The sequence below is a fragment of the Saccopteryx bilineata genome, chromosome 1 (assembly GCF_036850765.1).
Source record: "Saccopteryx bilineata isolate mSacBil1 chromosome 1, mSacBil1_pri_phased_curated, whole genome shotgun sequence".
Taxonomy (NCBI): Eukaryota; Metazoa; Chordata; class Mammalia; order Chiroptera; family Emballonuridae; genus Saccopteryx; species Saccopteryx bilineata.
The window spans coordinates 2951547-2976640 of record NC_089490.1 but is presented as its reverse complement, the minus strand read 5'-3'; the positions used below and the strand labels follow the sequence as shown (position 1 = coordinate 2976640).

The window sequence follows — 25094 nt, the reverse complement described above, 5'->3', positions numbered from 1 at the left end:
CTTCTGACACAGACACCTCCCTGTTCACTGCGCTCATACACACCTGTCTCTCCCCACACGACACAGGCTCCCAAGGCCACCAGTGTTCCTGATCTGACTTCAGTGATGTCCCCACGTGAACAACAGTGCCACACGTCTGCACACACCCAGTCGTGGCTCCTGAGTTGTCCGTGGGGGGCAGCTCCCTGCGCTAGAGACGCGTCTCTATTGATGGGGCCTCAGACCACAGCTGTCCTGTGGCAGCTGCAGCACAAGGTGCCCTCACACTGACCGCTATGCACCTGCACTTTCCCAGGCTGCTCCCCCTAAATCTACAGTGGACCCCGCTCTGCATGTCCCGGAGTCTGCACTGAGCCAGCCCTGGAGCGCAGGGCAGGGGAGGGCGGGCGGACAGAGAGAATTCCAGCAGGGACTTCTCTAAGGTGAGGAATCCCTCTTCTCTGCTGATCCCAAAACCTGTTGTTTTATTTCTTGTTTCTGAGCTTTGGAAAAGATGGAAAAAACCATCAAGCCACAAAAGGAGGAAAGAGCAGGATGTGTCTGAAAATTCTTCTCTCAATTCCAGACCTGTGTGCAGGGACCCCCTTAGCTCTGTGGGACAATGACAGACAAGTCATCACCTAGTGCTATCAGACAGGGACACCCAGAGGAGAATGAGACTGGAACTCCCAACAAGAATAAAAACAGTCATATTGCTCCACAGAAACAAAGAAACAACAAATAAAGACCCAGGAGACGGGGGCAGATAGGCGAACCCAGGCCTGAGCCTCAGCTGACCAATCATATGATGCCATCGGAGCTCACAGACACGAAAGGATTCTTTATTGGGACAATTTACAAGGCCTGGGTGACATCTGAGTCCCCGTGATCACAAGGCCTGGTGGGACAAGGTTCTACTGAACACATAAGGACAAAGAGGCAGAGAGGTGACCCAGCTGCGGAGTGACCACGTCAAAGTCCCCAGTGCACTGAGCACCGACTGGGCACAGGCTCCAACCACGCTCGGTCCTCACAGCCTCTCTGTCCCTGCAACAGACTCAGCACAGCAGACACACAGGTTCTGGAAAGTTCTCGGTGCTTCCATTTATTTCCTCTCAAACTTTAGGGTCTTCTCTTTTAATTAACACAACAGCCCCTCATGGCAAGAACTGAAAACACAAATTCACACCCAGAGTCTTATTTCAATGAGGGAGTAAGAAGCTGCAGCTCAGTGCTCCACGAAGTACAGACAGGGATGGGGAGGGCCCAGCCCCCTCTGCTGGACAGGGAAGTGTGGGGAGGGGACCTGGGAGACAGGGGTGGGTCAGCCTCCCACCTCCTCACATTATGCTGATAGGAATGCAGACATATTCAGATGCCCTTTGCAGAGAAAGAACTAATATGTTCCTGAAGTCACAAACAGGGCTGGCGGGTGAGTGAGTGTGAAGCATCTTCTGTCACTCAGTCCCCAACAAGGCAGCTGTCTCACGCTGTAGAAGAAAATAATCACAAACAAATTCAGGTCAGTCACTGTAAGTGGTGACATTCTCAATAGCTCACGACATGCTGAATATGTTCCAGAGAATCCCCATCACCCAGTCCTGTCCCCTCTGCCCCAACCCCTCCCCACATCAGGGTCTCACCTTTAGAAGCCAAGAGAGACACATCAGAGCCCTGGGCACTGTCACTGCCTGGGGTAGAACACAACAGGATGTGGTCAGAGCCCCCAGGTCAGGAGACTAAAGGAGGAACTATGGGGGGTGGGGTCCCCCATGGCTCCTGTCTACACAGACAGAAGGTCTCAGGGGTCACCCCTCCATACTCACTGGCAGCCTGAGTATGGCAGCATACTCACTTCCCTCCTTTCACAACTGCAGGAAGCAAACATCCTGTGAGAGACCAGGGAGGAGGCAGGGCCATGAGGTCCTAAAGGAACCCCTAGTCCTGGGCCCTTGAGAAGTTTCTAGAACTGTGAGTACAGACCCAGGGCAGCATCAGGAAACGCAAGGTAAGTACATGTGTGGGGACTGGACTAACTATCCTTCTGAAGGTCTGTCCTCAGCAGGACTCTCCCGTCTGACCTGTGACTGTTGGGAACCAGGTCTCCACCACCTGACTCTCAAGGTGATAAATCTGTCCCTCATGTTCACACGGGCCTTACTGAAGAGTCAGTGTTAGCAAACAGCCCCAGACTGGGCAAGCACACGTGTGGGGACAGTACTTCCCATTAATGAAGCAAACACACTTCTTCCTGGGCTTGAAACCCCCTGTGGGACAAGAAACTCAGACCCCACCCTTCCCTACCTGAGCGCCTCCTCCTCCACATCACAGCTCCCACCACAGCTCCAGTGACCACAGCTTCAAGGAGGACCAGGACAGCAACGGTGACCACGGTGGGGATGGTGGCCTGAGGAGGCTCTGGGAAGGGAAGGGAAGGTGAGGGCCCTGACCCCCGGCCACAGCCCTGACCCTGCTGAAGTCCTCCAGAGGCCCCTGCTCCCTGAGAAGAGGCTCTGTGCTCACGTCCCCTCCTCACCCCATCTCAGGGCCAGGGGCTCAGGCAGCCCCTCGTGCTGCACATGGCACGTGTAGCTCTGCTCCTCTCCAGGGGGCACCCCCACGGCCACCCACTTCTGGAAGCTCCCGTCCCCCGCAGGCCTGGTCTCCACAAACTCCATGTCCTGGCTCAGATCCTGCCCGTCACGCTGCCAGGTCAGGGTGATCTCCGCAGGGTAGAAGCCCAGGGCCCAGCACCTCAGGGTGACCTCATGGTCAGAGATGGGGTGGTGGGTCACGTGTGCCTTTGGGGGGTCTGAGGAGAAGGGTGAGAAATCCAGGAACTTTGCTTCTGTAATGGGCCACTCCAGCAGCACTCCTGTGACCATCCTGAGAGTGGACAGGACAGCTGGGGTGGGGGAGGGAGCACAGAACCCAGAGAACAGCCCATACAGAGGGACCTGGGATGATCTCCTAGTCTTTGGAAAGTTCTAGAGTCACAGGGACACAGCCCAGGGTACGAGGCAGGTCTCTGAGGGGAGAAAAGGGGTTTCTGGTCCCGACCTGGGTGGAGGCCAAATGATTCAGAAAAGCAGGTCAGACCTCAGACACACTGGGTGGGGGACAGAGAACAAGGCCTGAGGGAGAAAGTCCCCATGGGTCCCAGGGACACTGCCAGGGTCAAGGGGAACCGCTGATGGGTGGTTTCAGGGTTGGTTTTCCCTCCATTCCAGAGAGACTGCACCTAATTGTCCCTGAATGAAGGGGGAGTCACTGTCTGGTCCCGGATCTGAAAACCCAGGGGACTCAATGTCCCGACCCACAAGAGGTCGTTCTGACTACGGTCCATTTCCTGTCTCCCCGTAGAAGCCGCCCCGAGGCCCTGGTACCTGCGCGCTGCAGCGTCTCCTTCCCCTTTTCCAGGTAAAGGCGGAGCCACTCCACGCACTCCCCCTCCAGGTAGCTCCTCATATACGCTGCCACACCGGACTCCTCCCACTTGCGCCGGGTGATCTGAGCCGCCGCGTCCGCCGCGGTCCAGGAGCACAGGTCCTCGTTCAGGGTGATGTAGTCGGTACCGTCGTAGGCGTCCTGGCTGTACCCCCGGAGGAGGCGCCCGTCGGGCCCCATTTCGCAGCCGAGCATCTTCTGGAGGGTGTGAGACTCTGACCCCGCCCCGCGGTCAGCCCCGCCCACTCGGCCCCGCCCCCGCCCCGACCGCGGGGATTAAACCTAAATCGAAAATGAAACCGGGTCAAAGTCCCCTGGGCTCCTCCCGGGGGGTGGGAGGTCCAGAAGTCTCGGGTGGAGCTCGGACCCGGACACTCGGGCGACCCAGGCACATCGTGGGGATGGGGTCGCGTCCGGAACCCGCCCGCGTGGCTCACCGTCCTCGCTCTGGTTGTAGTGGCCGCGCAGGGTGTTCAGGCTTATGTGGTAAATCTGTGCGATGCGCTTGAAGGTCTGCGTCTGCTCGTCCCAATACTGCGGGCGCTCCAGCTCCACCCACGGCTGCTCCATCCACGGCGCCCGCGGCTCCATCCTCGGGTTCGCGGCGTCGCTGTCGAACCTCACGAACTCCGTGTTGTCCACGTAGCCGACGGAGAAGAAGCGGGGTTCCCCGCGGCCGGGCCGGGACACGGCGGTGTCTAAGAATCTCAGCGAGTGCGAACCTGGGGGTGAGGAGGGGCTGAGACCCGTGATCACCCGCCTTGTGCGGGTCCCGAGCCCGAGAGACGGAAAAGGGGCCGGAACAGAGCACAGGTCAGGACGGGGCGGTGGACACGCGCCCTCCCCGGGGTCCTGCGCCCCCGCCGAGTCCCCTCGCTCCTCTTCGCAGAGGCCGTTCCTTAAGGACCCGCACTCACCCGCCCACGTTGGGAGAAGGACCAGGGCCACGGAGAATAGCAGGAGGAGGGTTGGGGACCCCATGACCCGAATACTCCGAATCTGCGGACAATCTGAGTTCGGCGGTCCGCCGGACGTTATAACCGGGGACCTCGGGAACGCTGATTGGCTTCTCTAGAAACCGGGCACCCAATGGGAGTGAAAGCTGGTGCTGCGTCATGAGTATCCAGAAAGGAGGACCCGACACAGGTGGTCAGAAGCAGTAGTGAAACCCGGGGTGACAGGAACTTCCCAACACTGACCTTCCCGCCCAGACTCCGCCCTCGCGCTGAGACCCTGAGAGCCAGGCCTGGTGACCCGGGACTGTGTCCTGACCCCTCCTCCTCTGGCTCAGAGAGCGCTTTGTCACCCAGTCTCCCTGAGTCCTGGCCCAGGGGCTGTGTGAGGACTCCAGGGAGAGACCCCCAAGCTGGGAACCGCCCCTTCCTCCTCCTCTCTTCCTGGAATTCCTCCCCCTGAAATGGACTCCCTGCCTCCCACCCCTTATCTCCCCCCCTCCCCCACTCTTCTAGAAGAAATGTCACTTCAGGTAACCTAATGTCAGAGAGTGAGCTCGCCCTGGGAATGGAGGTGGAGGGACAGGGTTTCTCTTAACCCTGGAGGAGCTGTGTCTGAAAACACAGGGATGGAGATTCTCAGGGACCAGTCTCCCTGTTGTCTGTGAACCCCAGTGGGGAGCACAGTCTTGGAAACCCTGAACATCAAGAAGCTGATTGTAAAGAAGTGATTTTAGTCCCTTGTACAGAAATGTGTCTAATCAGCACTGCAGTCAGACTCACAAAGCTCCTGAATTCTACTTCCCACAGAGTGTGTCTGTGACTCGGGATTGTTACATTGTAGGATGATCTTCACTCAGTAGCGTTCAGTTTAGGAGTCCCCCGTATCCTCAATACAGAGAAGCCCAGGGAAGCCGTGTGTCACTGTGCATTTCAACAGGAGCATGTACATCCTAGAAATTACAAATGCTCAATGCAGTCATCCAAATAATGGAAAGAGAGAAAAAAGGTTGGCTGGAGGCGTCCCAGACCCAGGGCAGAGTAAGGAGAGTTCAGAGAGGGTGTCAGGGAGCCTGGAGCCTAAGTCAGCCTTCAGAGGGGCAATGACCCTGCCTCAGTTTCCCTGCTGCTCTCAATCTTTGACAGGAAGGAGCCTGTGAGAAGCAAGGCCCCAGAGCAAATGGAGCAGCAGATTTGAGAGCACAGCAGCGGGGCCATCGGTCAGTTATGCTCCCTCAGGCTGAGGTCTGGGTGTGCATTCTCATGCTGCCACGTGACCTAGTGGAGCAAAAAATGACAAGAGAGGAAAAGGGAAGAAATGCTGGACCACACCTTTTGTAGACGAGAAGGCGTCTGGCCTACTAGTGGTTAAGTTTTCGGCAAGTCAAAAGTTATACACATTTTCTACCGAGCAGAGTGAATGGTGACCCTACCACCCATGTTGTTCAAAGATCAACTGTATTTACAGGGAGGAACTCTGTAGGAATCACCGTAATCACATGATGTTAATATCATGCATCCCCTGACATGATGTAATGAGGAAGACACTTGTCCTTATGGAGTTCCTCTCCAAACCTACATCCCCAACCTAATCATGACAAACATCAAACAAACCTACAATGAAAGACGTTCTGCAAATCATCTGCTCGGGATCCTTCAAATCTTTCAAGGTCATGAGAATGGGGAAAACCATTTAGCAGATCAGAGGAGACTAAGGAAACACAACTTAATGCATTAAGGTGCCCAGATTTGATCCCAAAACAGAAAAAGACCATTACTGGAAAAATGATGACATTCAAATAAAGTCTGTAGTTAAGCTGACAGTAGTGTTCAATGTTCAATCACTGAGTTTCTTAGTCTCAGCATGACTCTGTTACATGTTAACATTAAGGGAAGCTGAGTGATGGACACATGGGAGCTCTGTTTTCTACCTGTACAACTTCTGGTAAATCGAACATTACTCAAAAATACTTTGCAAAAGTGAAATGAAATAGACAATTCAAATAGAATAATATTTATGAAAGTAATTGAATCACTGCCTGACCAGGCGGTGGCGCAGTGGATAGAACATCAGACTGGGACATGGAGGACCCAGGTTCAAAACCCCGATGTTGCTGGCTTGAGTGTGGGATCGTAGACATGACCCCATAGTCTCTGGCTTGAGGCCAAGGTCACTGGTTTAAGCAAGGGGTCACTCATTCTGCTGTAGCCCCCAGTCAAGGCACATATGAGAAAGCAATCATTGAAAAACTAATATGCCATGACAAAAATTGATGTTTCTCATCTCTCTCCCTTCCTGTCTATCTTTCCCCAGCTATCCCTCTCTCTTACTCTCTCTCTGTCTCTGTCAAAAAAGAAAGAAGGGGCCTGACCTGTGGTGGCGCAGTGGATAAATTGTCGACCTGGAAATGCTGAGGTTGCCGGTTCGAAACCCTGGGCTTGCCTGGTCAAGGCACATATGGGAGTTGATGCTTCCAGCTCCTCCCCTCTTCTCTCTCTCTGTCTCTCCTCTCTCTCTGTCTCTCCCTCTCTCCTGTCTAAAATGAATAAATAAAAAATAAAGAAAAAATTTAAAAAAAAAAAAAAAAAAGAAAGAAGGAAAGAAAGAAAGAAAAAGAAAAAAAGACAGAAATTGAATCACTAGTGAGTAACATTCCTAACAGAAAGCTCAAGCCCCAGTGGGTTCACTGGTGAATTCCACCAAACGTCCGGGGGAGAAAGTATACCAATTCTCCACAGTCTCCTTCAGAAGATGGGAGGGGAATACCTCCCACTTCATTCTGTGAGGGCAGCATTGTCCTAATACCAACACCAGACACACATTACAGGAAAACTACAGACTGATATCTGTCATCAACACAGGCATAAACATCCTCAACAGAATATCAGCACATCAAGCCCGCAGTGTATAAGGAGAACTGTCCATCACAGCCACGTGGGATCTGTTTCAGGTGTGCAAGGCTAGTTCAACAGTTGAGAAAGTATTAACGCAACAAGTTTCAATCATTTTCATCTCATAGCACACATAAATTAATTACTAAAATGTTGCAGTACACCAAAAAGTATATTTTTTGCGAATCTTACCAAAAAAATACGTGTAATTTTGATCATTCACACTGGATGGATTGCTGTTGTTGTGTTGGCTGTTGCCATTCTTCATTTGACACTTTAGGGGAAAAGAGGTCAGTGCCCCCGACAAAATAAGTCAGCAATAGCATTTTTTAAACAGCAACTCTTTATTATCTGACAGTTGAGTAAATTACTGGTTTGACATGTCCTCACTGGGCTACAAATAAGGGGTCAGCAGGTCTCTGCCCCTCACTGGGGCTCTGGAAGAATCCACTGCCAAGCTCATTCACTGTGTTGTCTGAACTCAGATTCTTGTAGATGTGAGACTGAGTCCCTGTTTCCTTGCTGGGTGTCAGCTGGAGTCACCCTGAGCTCCCAGAGGATGTCTTCAGTCCTGGAACATGGCCCCCACAGCACACACTATCCTTCCCCCACGTGGAACCTCTCTGCCTCCCCTCACCCTCATCTCTCCTGCAGCATCTCTGACTCCAGCCAGAGAAACCTCTCTGCTTTTAGGTTTATGTGACGTGATTGGGCCCAGCCAGGTGATCCAGGATGGTCTCCCTGTCCTAAGGTCCTTAACCTTCATTACATCACCAAGTCCCTTTGTCATGTAAGGAAGCCTGTCCACAAGCTGGAAGGATTCAGGCTGCACACTTTTGGGGACCACAGTTCATCCTTCCACATCTGATTATGTTGAAATCACTGAGGTCAAGGAGGTGGCACTCTGGGGAGGTGACAGTGAGCCAGGAGCTAAAAGAAATGAGGTGATGGCCTGGGGGTCCCCAGGGATTACCTACAATGAGGGGAGTGGGGGCTCCAATCTGATGATGGATTAGGGGATGTTAGGGAGGAGAGAAGGGAAAAGTCAAAACAGTTGAGGAGAAGGACCCCACCCACCTCCAGGCCCAGGGTACAAGGTCTGTGGGAGGGGAGACACCCCCATGGCAGGACTTCAGAGGGAGCTGTGTCCTCAGGGAGACCCAGGTCCCTGTCAGAGCTGCAGGTGCAGGAACACCCTGGGAGGACTGTGTGGATTTGGCTGATCCTGGGCTGAGACCTCCAGGGGACACAGTGGGAAGGTTTCAGGAGCTGGGGAGGGGGTGTGAGGGGAGGCAGAGTAGGGGTGCACGGAGCCTGTGTAGATGAGTGTGCAGGATGTTTGGGGGACCAGGGGTGACTGAGACAGACAGGGGAAAGAAGAGAATGAGGTCAGTCCTGGTGGATTCAGGGCAGATGGTGGTGAGTGTGAGAGAGGGAGGTGGGAGGGGCAGGGGTCTGGGGCTCTCACTTGGGCTCTGTCGATGAAGATGAGGAGGTTTGGGGTGGTGCATCTTAGTTCCAGTGTGTGGATCTTTTTTTGACCCCCTGATTGTGGGGTGGGGTGTTGGAGGAGAAGGGGGTCTTAGAGAATGTACAAGAGTTCAGTCTTTCTTTTGTTTCTTTTTTTTGACAGAGACAGAGAGGGGGGGGCAAAGAGAGGGACAGACAGGAAGAGAGATAAAAAGCATTAATTTTTCATTGCAGCACCTTAATTGTTCATTGATGGGGGGGGGGAGCTACAGCAGAGCGAGTGACCCCTTGCTCAAGCCAGCAACCTTGGGCTCAAACCAGCGGTCTTTGGTGCTCAAACCAGTGACCATGGGGTCATGTTTATGATCCAACACTCAAGCCAGCGACCACACACTCAAGCTGGTGAGCCCGGGCTGAAGCCGGATGAGCCTGTGCTGAAGCTGAGGATCACAGGCTTCCAACCTTGTTCCTCCACGTCCCTGTCCGATGCTCTATCCACTGCGCCACCGCCTGGTCAGGCGCTATAGAGTTTTTTATACTGGACGAAATTCTGCCAATGCCTCCCGTATAGGCTGAGCCCAACAGGAAGCCTGAGGCAAGGTGACGATTCGGGTCAGCCCCAGGCAGCCTGGAGAAGGTGCCCAGGAACCTGCGGGGACACGGGAAGGCCCCTCCGCACCTCCGCCCCCTCTGCACAGCCCACCGAGGCTCCTTCCTGCTCTTCCGTAGTCCAGCCGTCCCTAACAATCACCCCGTTGTTTCTCTCATGCAATGAAATAATCTTCTGAAATGACTTCAAGTTCAAAGCCTTTTTGTTCTACTGAATATCCCCCGACTTCCCTTTCAAGTTTCTTAGTATGATTGATGTTTCCACTCCGAATCTGTCTGCAGAAACTTACAGGGAGAGTATGTACGATTCTCTGCGCCCAGGGTCAAGGCTGAGGGAGCATTTGTCCGAGCTCAAAGTGTTTTCTCCACTTCAAAGTGTTTCTTCTTGGAGGATGTAGCAACAGTGATCTAAGCCCCGCCTACTCCCCCAAACAGAAACTTCTGTTTGACTCCCCTGAGGACCGAGCCTCCCAGGTGCGCAGGGACCCAGCTAATCCTTCCTCTTCTGACCCGGGTTCTTTCCTTCCTTCCCCAGCAACAGTAGCGTCAGCACAACGGACTTCTCTGATTGGCTGACTAGAGCAGCCACCCCACCCTCCCATCCTAGAATCTGCTTTCTTCTTCTGCGTTGTTTCTTGACCCCCACACCCAGCTGAGCCTTATTTGGTTAAAGCACCAGAGGGCAATGGTCCTCTGTGGAGGGATGGTCCTGGGACTCCACACCCTGATGACCCTCCTGGGCCCCCAGCCAGCTGGGGCCATCGAAGGTGAGTGCTGAGGCGCCCAGGTGAGGATGGGCGATTGAGTGTGTCAGCTTCCAGAGAGACAGCGCAGAGCAGGGCTTGTTCCTGCCCCCGCGGTTAGCGGGCGACGTCCGTTCCCGGAGAGCCCCAGTCCCGCTCACCCGTCCCGTCCGCAGTGCTGGTGCGTGGCTCGGGCCTTTTCAGGTTCCAGTGCCCCCAGTTCCTTCCCACACCTCCGTCCTCCCGCCTCCCAGCACCCCGGTTTCTCTACCACTTATCGGCTGGGAGAGGAGCCTGTTCAGGTCCGGTTCCACTGCAGTGAGCATCACACGTCACTGGCCAGCTGTTAGTCTGTCTTTACCCTGCTCCAGACGGGACCCCTCCCGTGTGGGGTCCACAGCTGGTTGGTCTGTGTGTCCCTGACGTCGGGCTGGGCACACGGTAGTCCCTCAGTGACCGCTGAACAATTTCCTAGAGTTTCAAGGAATCTTACCAGACACAGAGAACAGACTGAGTGAAGGAGGGTGGGGGAGGGGAAGGGAGAGAAAGGTGAAGGGATTAAGAAGTACTAACAGGTAGTTATAAAATAGTCCCGGGATGTAAAGTACAGCATAGGGAATACAGTCAATATCGCGATAACTGTGTGGTGTCAGTGGGTACTGGAAATATCGGGGGAAAGTTTGTAAAGTGTATGATTGTCTAACCACTGGGCTGTACACCTGAAAGCAATACAAAATAATGTTTCGTTGTTTTGGGGTTTATGGTTTTTTTAGGTTTTTTTTTTTTTGTTTTTTTTTTTTTGTATTTTTCTGAAGTGAAAAGCAGGGAGGAGAAAAAAAAAAGCAGGGAGGCAGGGACAGGCTCCTGCATGCACCCAACCGGGATCCACCCAACATGCCCACCAGGGGGCGATGCTTTGCCCATCTGGGGCATTGCTCCTTTGCAACTGGAGCCATTCTAGCACCTGAGGCAGAGGCCATGGGGCCATTCTCAGTGCCCAGGCCAACTTTGCTCCAATGCAGCCTTGGCTGTGGGAGGGGAAGAGAGAGGTAGGGAAAGGAGAGGGGGAAGAGTGGGGAAGCAGATGGGTAATTCTCCTGTGTGATCTGATGGGAATCGAACCTGGGACTTCCACATGCCAGGCTGACACTCTACTGCTGAGCCAATCGACTAGGGCCAAAATAATGTTGACTATAATAAGCAAAGAAATAAAAGTCAAGCAGAGGTTGCAACATCCTAAAAGAAAAAATAGGGTAAAAAATAAAGGAATATTATCAATGAAAAGCTCAGCTCTGATTTCCAGAAAACTCAACTTCAGCTCTGGGAGACACACTCAGTCCTAATGCGCTGAGACGGGAGAGCTGGGGCAGGGACTCGAACCTCTGACTCCTCCTCCGGAGCTCTCAGCAACACCTCGGCTGCCTGTCCTAGCCTCTTGGTTTCCATCACAATCTTACTTCTGCCACCACCGCCTCTTGTCCCACACACCCACCCATGCTGCCTCTGTGCCCAGAACCCCACGTGTGCTCCTGTCCTTGGCCGTCTCCTCCCCCCACCCCCACCCCCACCCCCCATCTCACGCACAGGACAGGCCAGCACAGGCAGAGCGGGTGGTCACACCGTCACACCGCCGGGATGTAGCCTCGGGCATCCCCAGGAAGGGTTAGGGCTGCCTCCCCTCTTCCCAGCCTGGTGTGCCGGCTGCACCTGTGTGTCTGTGCTGTCCAGGGTGCCGGCCAGGTGCCCTGTCCTCTGTCCCTTTCCTCCACCCTCACAACCCTTCCGCTCTCCAAGGACCAGCTCAGGTCAGATCAGGGCTTGTCCCCTGAGACCCAGGATGGGGCACTGGCTCACAGACTCAGCCTAGCATAGGTCACAGATGAGACTGACACGTGGTTTTTTCTCTCTCCGTCCCTGACCTCACCCCACACAGCGGACCACATGGGCTCCTACGGACCGGCCTTCTACCAGTCCTACGGAGCCTCGGGCCAGTTCGCCTATGAGTTCGATGGGGACCAGCTGTTCTCCGTGGAGCTGAAGAATAGGGAGGCTGCGTGGCGCCTGCCAGAGTTTGGGGACCTCACCCGCTTTGACCCGCAGGGGGGGCTGGCCAGCATTGCGGTGATCCGAGCCCACCTGGGAGTCATGGTGGAGCGCTCCAACCGCACCAGAGCCACCAGCGGTACCGAGCCCTCTCCTCCCCAGGCAGGGGCGGCCCAGAGAGGCCTCGTCCCGCCCGACAGGTCCCTGTCCGCTGGGGCACACGGCTCTCAGGACCTGCGGCTGTGGTTCTGGGCCCTTCCCTTCCCAGGAGGCTGTGGACTCTCCAGACCCCTCGGCAACCCCTTCCTTGTTTTTTGGGGTTTTTTTTTTATATATTTTTTTATTTTATTTTTTTGTATTTTTCTGAAGCTGGAAACAGGGAGAGACAGACAGACTCCCGCATGCGCCCGACCGGGATCCACCCAGCACGCCCACCAGGGGTGACACTCTGCCCACCAGGGGGCGATGCTCTGCCCCTCCGGGGCGTCGTCTGCTGCGACCAGAGCCACTCCAGCGCCTGGGGCAGAGGCCATGGAGCCATCCTCAGCACCCGGGCCAACTTTGCTCCAATGGAGCCTCGGCTGCAGGAGGGGAAGAGAGAGACAGAGAGGAAGGAGAGGGGGAGGGGTGGAGAAGCAGATGGGCGCTTCTCCTGTGTGCCCTGGCCGGGAATCGAACCCGGGACTCCTGCACGCCAGGCCGACGCTCTACCACTGAGCCAACCGGCCAGCGCTAACCCCTTCCTTCTTGAGGAAGGACCCTCCCACCTGGACACCCCTTCAGGGTCCCTCAGATACAGGAGCCCGGCGCCCCCTCCCCAGTCTCCTCTCCCTCTGTCCCTGTCCCTTCCTGCCCCAGCGGCTACCTGCCCGCAGCTGGCCGACGAGGAGGAAAGTCCCTCAGCCGCAGTCCCACTGAGGCCCGGCTGCAGGGCCGACCCTGTAAGACTCGGGGCCTCGTTTCTCCTAGTGCCGCCGAGGGTGACCGTGCTCCCCAAGTCCCGCGTGGAGCTGGGCCAGCCCAACGTCCTCATCTGCATCGTGGACAACATCTTCCCCCCTGTGATCAACGTCACCTGGCTGCGCAACGGTCACGCCGTCACCGAGGGGGTGGCCCAGACCAGCTTCCATTCCCGGCCGGACCATTCGTTCCTGCGGTTCCACTACCTGCCCTTCGTGCCCACAGCAGACGACATCTACAGCTGCCGGGTGGAGCACTGGGGCCTGGCCGGGCCGCTCCTGCGGCTCTGGGGTACGCAGCCCCCTGTGCCCACTCCGCCCGCGCCGTGTGGCCATAGCCGCTCCTCTAGAATCCTCCGCAGCGCCTGACCCCACTCTCTCGCCCAGATCCCCAGCTGCCCAGCCCGCTGCCGGACACCACGGAGACCCTGGTCTGGGCCCTGGGCCTGGGCCTCGGCCTGGTGGGCTTCCTGGCAGGTCTCGTCCTCATGGTCACGGGCACGTGTGTGTCCAGCGCCCCCAGGTGCAGAGCCCGGGTCTGCGGGAGGGAAGCGGAAGAGGCTGAACAGCATGAGGGTGGAGAGCCAGACATTCTCTGGGAGGAATGGGGTCGGGGAGGAGACATGGCCTCGTAGAGGGGGGGGGGGGGACAGATGAGCAGAGGTGAGGGGAGAGGAGGGGAGGGGAGGGGAGGTGGCGGCCAGAGATGGGATCCCAGGACTGTGAGCTTAAACAGCCTTGGCCCTATGGTTTCTTCCTCCTTCAGGCAGTGACCCTTCTGAGAGGGACGGACCGTGGGAGACAGACTACGGATTCCTCCGCGTTTCCGGCGGCCCTTGCGTGCTCCCTGCCACAGTCCTAGTACGTCCCTGGGCTGACTTTGAATGGGGTCAACCTCTGTCCCACAGGCCTCCTCCTTTCTGTCCCCAGTACTCAGGGCAGGACTTGTGGGCACCGTCTGGCAGCCCTTCCTGCCCCAACACACACACGCACATGTATGTGCACACACACGGACACATACACATATACACACCTGTGCACTCACATACATGTATACACACATTTCTTGCTTTACCCCAAGCTCTGGCTAACAGCAGTAAATTCATTACCAATGTTTGCATGGTGTCCTTTTTTATTTTTTTAATTTTATTTAGGCCCTGGCCAGTTGGCTCAGTGGTAGTTCACCCGCCCATTGTACAGTTGTCCCTGGTTTGACTCCAGGTCAGGGCACACAGGAGAAGCGCCCATCTGCTTCTCCACCCTCCCCCTCTCCTTCCTCTGTCTCTCTCTCTCTCTTCCCCTCCCGCAGCCATGGCTCAAGTGGAGCAAGTTAGCCCCGGGCACTGAGGCCTCCACCTCAGGTGCTAAGAAGAGCTTGATGGGCAGAGCATCGCTCCCTAATGGGCTTACTGGGTGGATCATGCAGGAATCTGTCTCTCCCTCCCCTCCTCTCACTGAATTAAAAAAAAAAAAGAAAGAAAAAAATGAAACCAAGCATATATACATATATAAAATATATTGACTATTCAGAAGGGACTATAAGTTCCCATGAAAAGTTCTTCCCTTTGCTAATAAATGCACTCTAATGTGATCATGGTCAGGGGAGGCATTGTAGATCTTAGAACCATTAAGAGAACAGATAATGGGAAACCAGGGAACTCATTATGCCCAAGTCTCATGCCCTGAAATTGTTTGCTGTTGACAAAAGAGAGAAAAATATCTTCACAGAGAAGAGAGACCTGGTTGTCACCACCTCAACTTAGTGATCATCTTGGGCTCATCAATAATGGGACAACAGGACAGTCAGCACACACTTCCGGGGGAGATGGAGGTGAAGTCCACACATCACCCGTGAAGTTATTGTTGGAGCCTCTCATCTGAATCTGATCGGGCCTGTAGTCACAGTTCTAGTTCATACAGAACACCTGAGATCGAGGAATAAGTCCAGTGAGACCATTAGAAACATCACACAGATTCAGAATGTGGGATATTGTATGAGAGAGTGGGCCTGGCCTCTTTCAAAGGGCAGTGTAGCCCTGGCCGGTTGGCTCAGTGGTAGAGCGTTAGCCTGGCGTGCAGGAGTCCTGGGTTCGATTCCTGGCCAGGGCACACAGGAGAAGCGCCCATCTGCTTCTCCACCCCTCCCCCTCTCCTTCCTCTCTGTCTCTCTCTTCCCCTCCCGCAGCCAAGGCTCTGCACATATGCGAAGCAATCAGTGAACAACCAAGGTGCCACAGCTCCAAGTTGATGCTTCTCATCTCTCTCTCTTCTCATCTCTCTCTCATGTGCAATAAATAAATAAATAATAAAAAGGCAGTATAAGAAATGGTTGTGTGGGGAGAGGTTAAAAGGGACATAAGACACAGTACAATCCAATTAGTGGTGATTTCTGGCAACATCTTCGGGAGAACACAGGTATAAAGACAGTATTTGAGGCCCTGGCCAGTTGGCTCAGCGGTAGAGCATCGGCCTGGAGTGTGGGGGACCCTGGTTCGATTCCCGGCCAGGGCACATAGGAGAAGGGCCCATTTGCTTCTCCACCCCCACCCCCTCCTTCCTCTCTGTCTCTCTCTTCCCCTCCCGCAGCCAAGGCTCCATTGGAGCAAAGATGGCCCGGGCGCTGGGGATGGCTCTGTGGCCTCTGCCCCAGGCGCTAGAGTGGCTCTGGTCGCAATATGGCGACGCCCAGGATGGGCAGAGCATCGCCCCCTCGTGGGCAGAGCGTTGCCCCTGGTGGGCGTGTGGGGTGGATCCCGGTCGGGCGCATGCGGGAGTCTGTCTGACTGTCTCTCCCCGTTTCCAGCTTCAGAAAAATACAAAAAAAAGAAAAAAAAAGACAGTATTTGAGCCAACCAGGAACATTTAAATATGAACTGGGGCCCTGGCCGGTTGGCTCAGCGGTAGAGCGTCGGCCTAGCGTGCGGAGGACCCGGGTTCGATTCCCGGCCAGGGCACACAGGAGAAGCGCCCATTTGCTTCTCCACCCCTCCGCCGCGCTTTCCTCTCTGTCTCTCTCTTCCCCTCCCGCAGCCAAGGCTCCATTGGAGCAAAGATGGCCCGGGCGCTGGGGATGGCTCTGTGGCCTCTGCCTCAGGCGCTAGAGTGGCTCTGGTCGCAATATGGCGACGCCCAGGATGGGCAGAGCATCGCCCCCTGGTGGGCAGAGCGTCGCCCCTGGTGGGCGTGCCGGGTGGATCCCGGTCGGGCGCATGCGGGAGTCTGTCTGACTGTTTCTCCCTGTTTCCAGCTTCAGAAAAATGAAAAAAATAAAAAATAAATAAATAAATAAATAAATATGAACTGGGAAATGATACTAGGAATAGTTTCCCCAGTTTTGTTCAGTGTGGTTATGGTGCTGTGGTTATGTAGCAGGACATGGTTATGCTGAAGTATTAGAGATGAAATGACGTGATGTGTGTGTTTTGAAACGCGTTCAGATACACAAACTCAGCGCTGAAACGAATAGGCAGGATCTTGACGGGGTGAATCTATGCCGCGGGGATTCAGGTGTTTGTATTTTTTCAGTTTTCCTGTATGTTGAGAATCTTCATGATGTGCACGTGTGCGTGTGTGTGTGTGTGTGTCCAGCCTTATTCTTCAGTCCAGATTGGTGGAGTTAACTAAGGTGACCAACTTTTTTACAATGAAAAAGAAGACAAAAATAAATTGAAGAAAACAATATTGTAAATAAAAGAAACATTCATTGCAACAATAATACACTATTATATGATAAATACATAAAAACATTTGTAGTATTTTATATTGTAATTATGCTTACATGCCTATTAATTTTCAATAATAATTGTAAGAAAAAAGTACTCATATAGTAAAACTAAATATCAAACAAAACCACTAATTTGGAGTGATAGTTGGGTGTATTTATTATCATTTTCTAATTAAAAACATCTGTTTTATGCAACTATTTAGTCAAAATGCATTTTTAATAGATATAGTTTGAGGTTAGCTATCCACTTTAAAACTCAAATTTTGGGAAAATACTTGTAAATAAAATTATACGTATTTGGAAGTTATTAAATAGATAATGAATTAATAAAACATGAATTGTGCTTACCTGTCTATGATTGAATATTCACTGATAAAAAAATAATTGTGATTCCACAATGTTGTATGTGCCATGTCATGTTTCAGTAAGAAGTACACAAAGCCATTTGCGCGCTTGGTATATCACGCGCTCTCTCAAGGTCTCCCATGCCGAGCGCGTGCGTCTCAATCGTCTCCCCGCACTGTACTGACCCTTGAAGAATCGTCATTTCAAATACAAATACATCACATCACACACAATGGATCGACTCTGCATCAATTGAATACAGACATTTACAAATTAGTCTCCCAATATCAAAAAGTAGGATGATTGGTCACCTTAAGTTAACCATATCTGGATTTTTTTTTAAGTTTCATAGCTGAATTCTTTTCTTGCTTATATCTAGAACATAGCCCAAAACTTGTGGTAGAGAAAGAAGAAAACTTCGAAGTCAGCCCCATCCTGTCTCACCGGGTCTAGGACCTTCCGCACCCTGTGAGAGTGTCCTCGTTTCTCACACAGGGACAGCCACGCCTGTGCAGTGGGCGTGCTGTGTGGGCTGACAGAGAGGAGCCTAAGAAGTGCCCCTCAAACCCCCTGGCGGCGAGCAGGAGCTCGGCCAGCGCCAGGGTCCGGCCCGGCTTTCTCCCTCTCCCTCGGCTTCCCCGGCTCCGTGGAAACAAGGTCCCTGTGTTTGGTCTGCGTGGACTCTAACGTGAGCCCACACCTCCGCTCCCACTCTCGGCTGCGCTCTGAACCAGCCTCCCCGCCCAGGTCCCCCCTCAGCCGCCCATCAGTCCTTCCCGCGCTCAGTCTCTCCTCCTGGGCACAGCGCTGGTGGAGTCTCCGCGGGGCTCTGCGGGTCCGTGTGCGCCCAGCGCCAGGGACGGAAGAGCCGGACCCCGGGGCTCAGCTCGCGGGGCAGGAGACGGACTCAAGGACAGCAGACCGGGGGTCTGGGGCCCCGGGGTGGGATCAGGTCCAGAACAGGAGGCAGAAGTTTAAGGGAGTCTGAGCACAGGTTCCTGGCCAGTCTCAGCAGCAGGTCACTGACCAGACCCTGGGGAACTGGGGCCACACAGGAGAGTCCCTTAGGGAAGGCAGGGGGCGCAGCCGGAAATCTGATACAGGAGCCCGGGGGTTGGGCAACGTTGTTTCTTCTCAAATCAAGAACCTAGAAGCACAGCCATGGTTCTCCCTTCCATCAGAGCGCCGAGGTTCACTCTGCACGAGGACTTCCGGCCTCTGTAACTATTGTATCACTCTGCGAGGAACCTCTCAGCGCTCATTTCCCTGGGCTCACTGGGAGCGAAAAACATACAAACAAGCCCGGAAAACCGGGAAAACTGCGAGAGACAGAGAGAGAGAGAGAGAGAGAAGAGAGAGGAGAGAGAGAGAGAGAGAGAGAGAGAGAGAGAGAGAGAGGAGAGAGAGGGAGAAGAAGAAAGATGAGGGATGTTGTGAAACTCTCTCCTTTTTGCAGCATCTCAGGCTGAGACGTGCGGACGGGGCGGGAGGCCGGGTCACCGCCCCCTGCGGAGAAGCTCAGTGTCTCCACCACCTGCCTCCGTGGGGAAGCCGGTTCCCACGCACACGTGGCAGGTGCCGAAAGGAGAAAGTATTTATTGACTACCTGTTCACAGTGTTTCAGGAATTACCGCAGCAACGGACTCTGAGGTCTGACAGTGGCCGCTGAGAGAGAATCTCTTTAGAAACACTATTTTTCTTTTTCAAATGAGCATCTGACAAACATTCTTATTCCTGGAGAATCCATTTTCTCTTCCAACCTCAAATCAAATATTAGTTTTTTTGTTATTTATTTATTTATTTATTTTTAAATTTTTTTTGAGAGAGGAAGAGAGAGAGAGAGAGAGAGAGAGGAACATTGAGCTGCTCCAGGGAATCGAACCGGCAACCTCCACACTTGGGCACAATGCTCCAATCAACCCAGCGACCCAGCCAGGGCTTAACTGCTTTAATTTATTGATTGATTTTTAGAGAGACAGAGAGAGGAAGGGAGAGAGAGGGGAGGGGGAAGGGAAGCATTCATTTGTTGTTCCACACAGTCGTGCATGCATTGGTTACTTCCCATGTGTGCCCTGACCTGGAGTTGAACCTGCAACTATGTTGTTTCCAGACGAAACAACGTGCTGTTTCCAGCTCTTAATCGACTGAGCTAACCAGCCAGGGCCAAATATCACTTTAACTGGCAAGATTAGTGATGCCCTCATGTAGCAAACACACGTGAGAAATATTACATTTGAACACAGACTTGGTATACAAGAACACAAAAACACGTGAGATCTGCCAAGGATGATCGGTTCATCTCACTGGCACAAGAAGCTATTCTCTTGGCCACCTTAGGCTGAGGGGACAGTCCTGGTCCTCGGGGAGGGAGGTCTGCTGGCCAGAGGGGCGGGGCCAGGTGGGAGGGAGCTGGTGGTGGACCCCAGAGACAACATGCAGAGCATGAAAAAATGGACCCTGGAACCAATGATTCAGGCCAAGTTCATATACGTCTGTGAACTTCTGTTTTCTATTAGTGGGTGTCATAGCTCCTAATGACCAGGAACTAGATGTGGTGAGAACCACAAGGTGACGTGTGTGAGGCGGCAGGCACGGGGACCTGGCAGTGGTCACTGTCTGGGGTAGGCTAGCTCCACTGTCCCCTGCACGGCCAGCGGGATGATGATGTCTCCCATTCCTGGCGCGACCCCTCGTCCCACTTTCCTGGGATTTCCCCAGCTGTACTGCTACAAGTCCCATGTCCTGGAAGCGCCTCAGCCCTGGGAAAACCAGGAATGGTTAGTTACCTACATTTAGCACACCTGATGACGACCCTTCCAAACCTCAGCTCCTGGGCCTGCCAGCCCCCAGGGCAGGGCAGGGGAGCCGGCTGTCAGAATCTGTGCTGGGTTCCTGGGTGAACACAAGCGCCAGGAGGCGGTGTAATCATTGTTTGTGCGTGTATTTCAGCTGCTTCCCAGGTCGCCGGGCGGGTTAAGGCTGTAAAGAACCAGACGCAGTCCTTGCCTCACTAGGGAGCTGGGGGACACAGGTGTGCACCAGGGGGCGACACTGAGCAGGAAGGAGGTGCTTCAGGGTGAACTGAGGCTGGGAGTCCTCAGCCTGGCTGCCCACTGGGAGAGTGCCCGAGGCCCATGAGCAGAACGGCGTGATGGAGAGGCCACGCTGAGACGCAGGAGACCAGAGCGGTTGAGTGGAGAGGGCCCAGCGCAGTTAGCTCAGGGAGGTCTCGTGAAAGGTGAGTGTGCGTGTGTCTGTGTGTGTGTGCATGTGTGTGTCACAGGGGATGGAAGGACTGTATAGGGGAGGTAACACATTCCTGGAGATTCTGTAGGATTTGCTGGTGGGAGAACGAGGATATTCTGGGCAGAGAGGACAGCATGTGCCAAGGCCCCGTGGTGAGGGCACCATGGGAGAGTCTGTGAAGGTCCATCTTTAGCTCTAAGTTGAGCACAGAGTTCAAGGTAGGGTGAGTGAAGGAGGTAACCTTGCAGAGGTAACAAGGGCTCTACAGGGGTCTTGTAGACCTTGCACAGGACTCTAAACCTTAAGGGTAATGAGCAACACGATCAAAATTATTTTCTAAAGAATCTCTCGGCCCCAGCTGGTTTGCTCAGTGGTAGAGTGTAGGAAAATGGCTGGGAATTAGGCTGTGGTCCTGAGACAAGTCTGTGGTGTGGACTTTGGAACGCCAAGTCCTGTGGGGGCAGAACGCTGTCCCTTCAAGCACTGGTAAGAGTGTTTATAGAAGGCAGCTGATCCCTGTGGTCGTTTCCTCACACACCTGAAAGCTATTAGTTAATCACCCTTCTCTGCACCTGAACCCAGGCTCTGCTAACCTGCTTGGTGAGTCAAGACCAATAAATACAATGAGGCTGCAGAGATCTGGGCTCTCAGTCCTAGAGGCTGGGAGTCTCCTGGACCCATCTTTTCTCTATGTTGTGTCTTGTGTGTTTTTTCTTAAGTCCTGCAGCGGGCACCCCCTTGCCAAGCTGATTGTGGCAGTAGAGTGTCAGCCCAGCATGTGGATGTCCCGGGTTCAATTCCCATCCAGGGCACACAGGAGAAATGCCCATCTGCTTCTCTACCCTTCCCCCTCTCTGTCTCTCTCTTCCCCTTCTGCAGCCAAAGCTCTGTTGGAGCAAAGTTGGTCCAGGGCACTGAGGATGGCTCCATGGCCTCCACCTCAGGCGCTAGAATGGCTCCAGCCACAATGGAGCAATAGCCCAGATGGGCAGAGCATCGCTCCTGGTGGGCAGGCTGGGTGGATCCCCGTCCAGCGCATGTGGGAGTCTGTCTGCCTCCCTGTTTCTCACTGTAATAATATAAAGAGTCTCCCTGGCAGCTGCAGTGTGGGGTGGATGAATCAGACAGAACTGAGACTGGAGGGAAGATGAGTGAGAAGCGCATTTGACAGCGCAGCCCGCTGGGGACCCTACGGGAGAGACGGACGGAGGAAGGCTAAGGGGCCCCACGGGGGAGCAGTGAGGAGGGAGCAAGGGGCAGAGACCCGGCAGGTCACAGGGCTCTGGCTCAGAGGACCCAGAGAAGGGCAATACTTCAACACCCTGGCGCTGCCCCCACTGGTTTACCGTAAAGCCCTTACCGAGGGTCTCTGAGCCTCAGTTTCCTCATCTGTACAGGGTGACGACCACCTCCCTCGTCTGCGTCCGGCACATTCGCGGGTTCCGGGTGAGTGCTTGTGACACAAACAGAGAAGTCGCAGAGGGACACGTTTGGGGAAAGACAGGTCCCTTCCTGGATGTGCACTGGGTGCCAGGGGCCTGCGGGACGTTGTCCTTGGCAGCTGGAGACAGGCTGGGACTTTGGAGTGAGGTCTGGACGGACAGGTCGTCTGGGTGCAGCTGTCCCCTCGGGAGGAGGGGGTGAGGTCGCCGGGAAACAGCGTGCAGATGAGGAGGAGAGGACAGAGGTGTCCCAGGGGCCGGGGAGCACGGACGATGCCTCAGGTCACAGGAGAGGAAGCTCGTGTTCCCGAGTGGGTGGAGCACAGGGAGGCGAGAAGGCGAGGAAACAGCCCAGGGGTGGAGGGTGCGCGGACACGCCCGGAGAGTCAGGAGGACGTCAGGGTCACGCATGTGTTCACCAGGTGGCAGCAAAGACCCCGGGTGGCGTCACACCGAGTGTCTCAGAGCCGCCTTTGCTCCCAGCCCTGCTGGAGTGTCCTGCGCACCTGCCCCTCGGCCGGGGGGCGCTCACCGGTCGTAGATGCTCAGACTTCCAGGACGCCGAGCTCGGCCCCTCCGTGTCTCTGCTTCCGTGTCGCCGCTCTCCATCCCGAACCCCTGTCCTCGCCTGCTGGGACGGAGGGGCCCTTGCTCTCTAAACTACCCCTCTGCCCCTTCCTGACACCCCCAGCCCCGTGATTCTCCGCTGCCCACCCGCCAGGCTCCGGGACGCGATGGCGGTTCAGGCCCCGCCCCCGGGGCTCACGGGCTGCGCTGCCGCTTGGGGCGGGTTCCCTAACCTCTCTGTGCCTCGTGTCCTCGTCTGTTACACGGAGAGAAATGAGACCCACCCCACAGAGCGATGCTCAGGACGCAGTGAGTTTGCAGTGTTGTGGGGTTTTGTCTGTTTGTTTTTCTAGGACGGTGTTCGGCAGAGTAAGTGCTCAGTAAATGCGAGCTATTGTTAAAGTCTTTGGGGTAAAACGTCCAGTCCTTATTGTGGTTTGTCCGACCTTCCGGCCTTCTCCGAGAGGTCACCCTTCCGTTCCTGCGGCTTCAGCTCCGCCTGCGCTCGGGAATCTTCCTTCCCTGTCCCTTCTGCTGACCAGGGTCACTCCGCCTCCTGCTGACACAGTCAGACCTACCCCCTCCTGAGAGCCGAACAGACCAGAGCAGATTGCAGATGGGCCATGTCGCGGATCCAAACCCTACCTCATAAGTTCGTTTCTTTATGTTTATTTTATTGATTTTAGAGAGAGACAGGAACATCAGTCTGCTCCTGCAGGTACCCTGACCGGGGATCAAATCAGCGACCTCTGGGTTTTGGGATGACGCTGTAACCAACTGAGCTATCCGGCCAGGGCTTATAAATTCTTTATAGATCTTCACATACTTTGCTGCAAGATCACTATAATTAAAAAAAGTAACAAAACAAAACAAAATGCGACCCTGCAGTTGCCTGACGTTGCCCCCCCCCCCCCCCCCAGCACAGGAACACGGGCAGCAGCTGTCTGTCCTGGGGCTGGAGACCAGCTACTGGGAACTTGGGAAGAGCTTGACCCAAGGTGACCCAGGAAAGGACAAGGAGTGAAGGTGTGAGGATGTGAGGTCACGGGAACCTCAGACCAGTCCCCTCCTACCATTTCCACAGCTCCATTGCAGTCCCCTTCCCGCGGCTCGGGAGACCTCCCTGAAGGTTACTTTGGGCAAGCCCCGGAGAATGTCTGGTCCTAGTCCTGGGCGTCCCTCTCGCTGGGTCCCTCAGGGAAGCCAGGCTGGCCGATCAGGAGAGTCCTGAGCGAACCTAAGAGCAAGGTTTGAGGGCCGAGACGGGGATCCACAGACAGGTTCAGTAGGATGAATAGTCTGGGAAGATACGGTCACGCCTTTATCTGCAGCCAATCAACACAACTGTTTCAGGATCAATAACAACTCTTGCTAGAGCAAGCTTCTCGAGTACAGGGCCTTGTCTTCTACCTTCATCCCCACACCCCAACTCAGCAAAGCTGGATGAAAAATAAAAAGCCACCGAAGAAACAATATGTTGACGGAGCCAATGCTTCCTATGGAAACATTCAAGAGGAGCAAATGGCACGAGATGAAGAAAACCAAGCAGAGGCGTTGGCATACGATGACAAGTGTTGGGCAGGGCGTGGAGCGTCCTTCACACCTGCCACTCAGCCAGGTGGCACGCAGTCAGTCAACAAACATTGAAACTTCTGCGGCCGCAGAGCCCTAGGCCCACGGCAGGACACCAGAGCGGTCCTTCAACTAGTACTTAGATCAGTTCCCGTGGAAGACAATTATCCGTCTAAGATGGTAGTCAGTCCGCCTCCTGACACTGTCACAGTGTCCGGAGGGGGTGGGAGAGCGTGCGCTGGGGCTCGGACTGAGGGAGAAAGCCAATCAAAGGGCAGACTGGCTCAGACCGAAACCGCAGGGTCAGGGAACAGGGCAGAAACTCCCACGGAGGCTGACAGTCAGGACACCCAGGCTGTGCTCCTCGGGTCCTGGGCCACGCCCCCAGGCTCAGCCTGTCCGCTGACCAGGGGACGAGCCAGGCCTCCTCCCTCACAGCATCAGGCGGTTCTCAGGTCAGGTCACAGGAACCCACACTAAGCTGCCTCCAAAGGTACGTCAGAAACACCATTTTGATAGTTGAAATGTTTTGTCCCGGCCAGTTGGCTCAGTGGCAGAGCGTCAGCCGGGCATGTGGAAGTCCCAGGTCTGATTCCTGGCCAGGGCACAGGAAAAGCACCCATCTGCTTCTCCACCCCTCCCCCTCTCCTTCCTCTCTGTCTCTCTCTTCCCCTCCCACAGCCAAGGCTCCATTGGAGCAAAGTTGGCCCGGGCACTGAGGATGGCTCTGTGGCCTCCACCTCAGGCACTAGAATGACTCCAGTTGCAACAGAGTAATACCCTAAATGGGCAGAGCATCGCCCCCTGGTGGGCATGCTGGATGGATCCCAGGAGCATGCTGGAGTCTGTCTCTCTGCCTCCCTGCTTCTCACTTCAGAAAAAGACGAAAAAAAAGTTTTCATATCCCAAACTACAATTTAAGAAATCTGGAGTATATGAACATTAACATGATACAGCCGGTCTGCCTTAAGATTCTATAGCTAGCCTCCTTTCCAAACGAATCCAACCCGAACCTGAAATCCCTTCTGCAATGATCCCTGCCCTCTGATCAGCTGACTCCTGGCGCCCTGTGAGCCATGCCCACCCTGTCCTGCCCTCAGCTC

At 54.5% G+C, this 25094-nt stretch overlaps 2 protein-coding genes across 4 annotated transcripts; one reads left to right on the top strand and one right to left on the bottom strand.

Moving 5' to 3' along the window:
* Positions 1-790: 790 nt before the first annotated feature.
* LOC136321093 (saoe class I histocompatibility antigen, A alpha chain-like) lies at positions 791-4876 on the bottom strand. Of its 3 annotated transcripts, XR_010728398.1 has the most exons (9): positions 4344-4876; positions 3864-4148; positions 3366-3641; positions 2516-2791; positions 2284-2397; positions 1835-1868; positions 1623-1670; positions 1316-1469; positions 791-1148 (listed from the first exon to the last, which is right to left on the bottom strand). XR_010728398.1 is itself a non-coding variant. In XM_066254183.1 (8 exons), the coding sequence occupies exons 1-7, from the start codon at positions 4405-4407 to the stop codon at positions 1664-1666; spliced, it is 1056 nt and encodes a 351-aa protein (XP_066110280.1). In that variant the 5' UTR covers positions 4408-4876; the 3' UTR covers positions 1162-1469; positions 1623-1663. The 3 variants fall into 3 exon arrangements, 1 of the variants encoding a protein (XP_066110280.1); XR_010728399.1 differs by lacking the exon at positions 791-1148 and having other exon boundaries at positions 1162-1469; positions 1806-1868; positions 4344-4875; XM_066254183.1 differs by lacking the exon at positions 791-1148 and having other exon boundaries at positions 1162-1469.
* A 5108-nt stretch (positions 4877-9984) lies between these two features.
* On the top strand, positions 9985-14200 carry LOC136319752 (HLA class II histocompatibility antigen, DO alpha chain). Its single transcript, XM_066252876.1, has 5 exons — positions 9985-10117; positions 12027-12275; positions 13106-13387; positions 13483-13618; positions 13862-14200. Exons 1-5 carry the CDS (start codon positions 10036-10038, stop codon positions 13866-13868), a joined length of 756 nt encoding a protein of 251 aa, XP_066108973.1. The 5' UTR covers positions 9985-10035; the 3' UTR covers positions 13869-14200.
* Positions 14201-25094: the final 10894 nt, after the last annotated feature.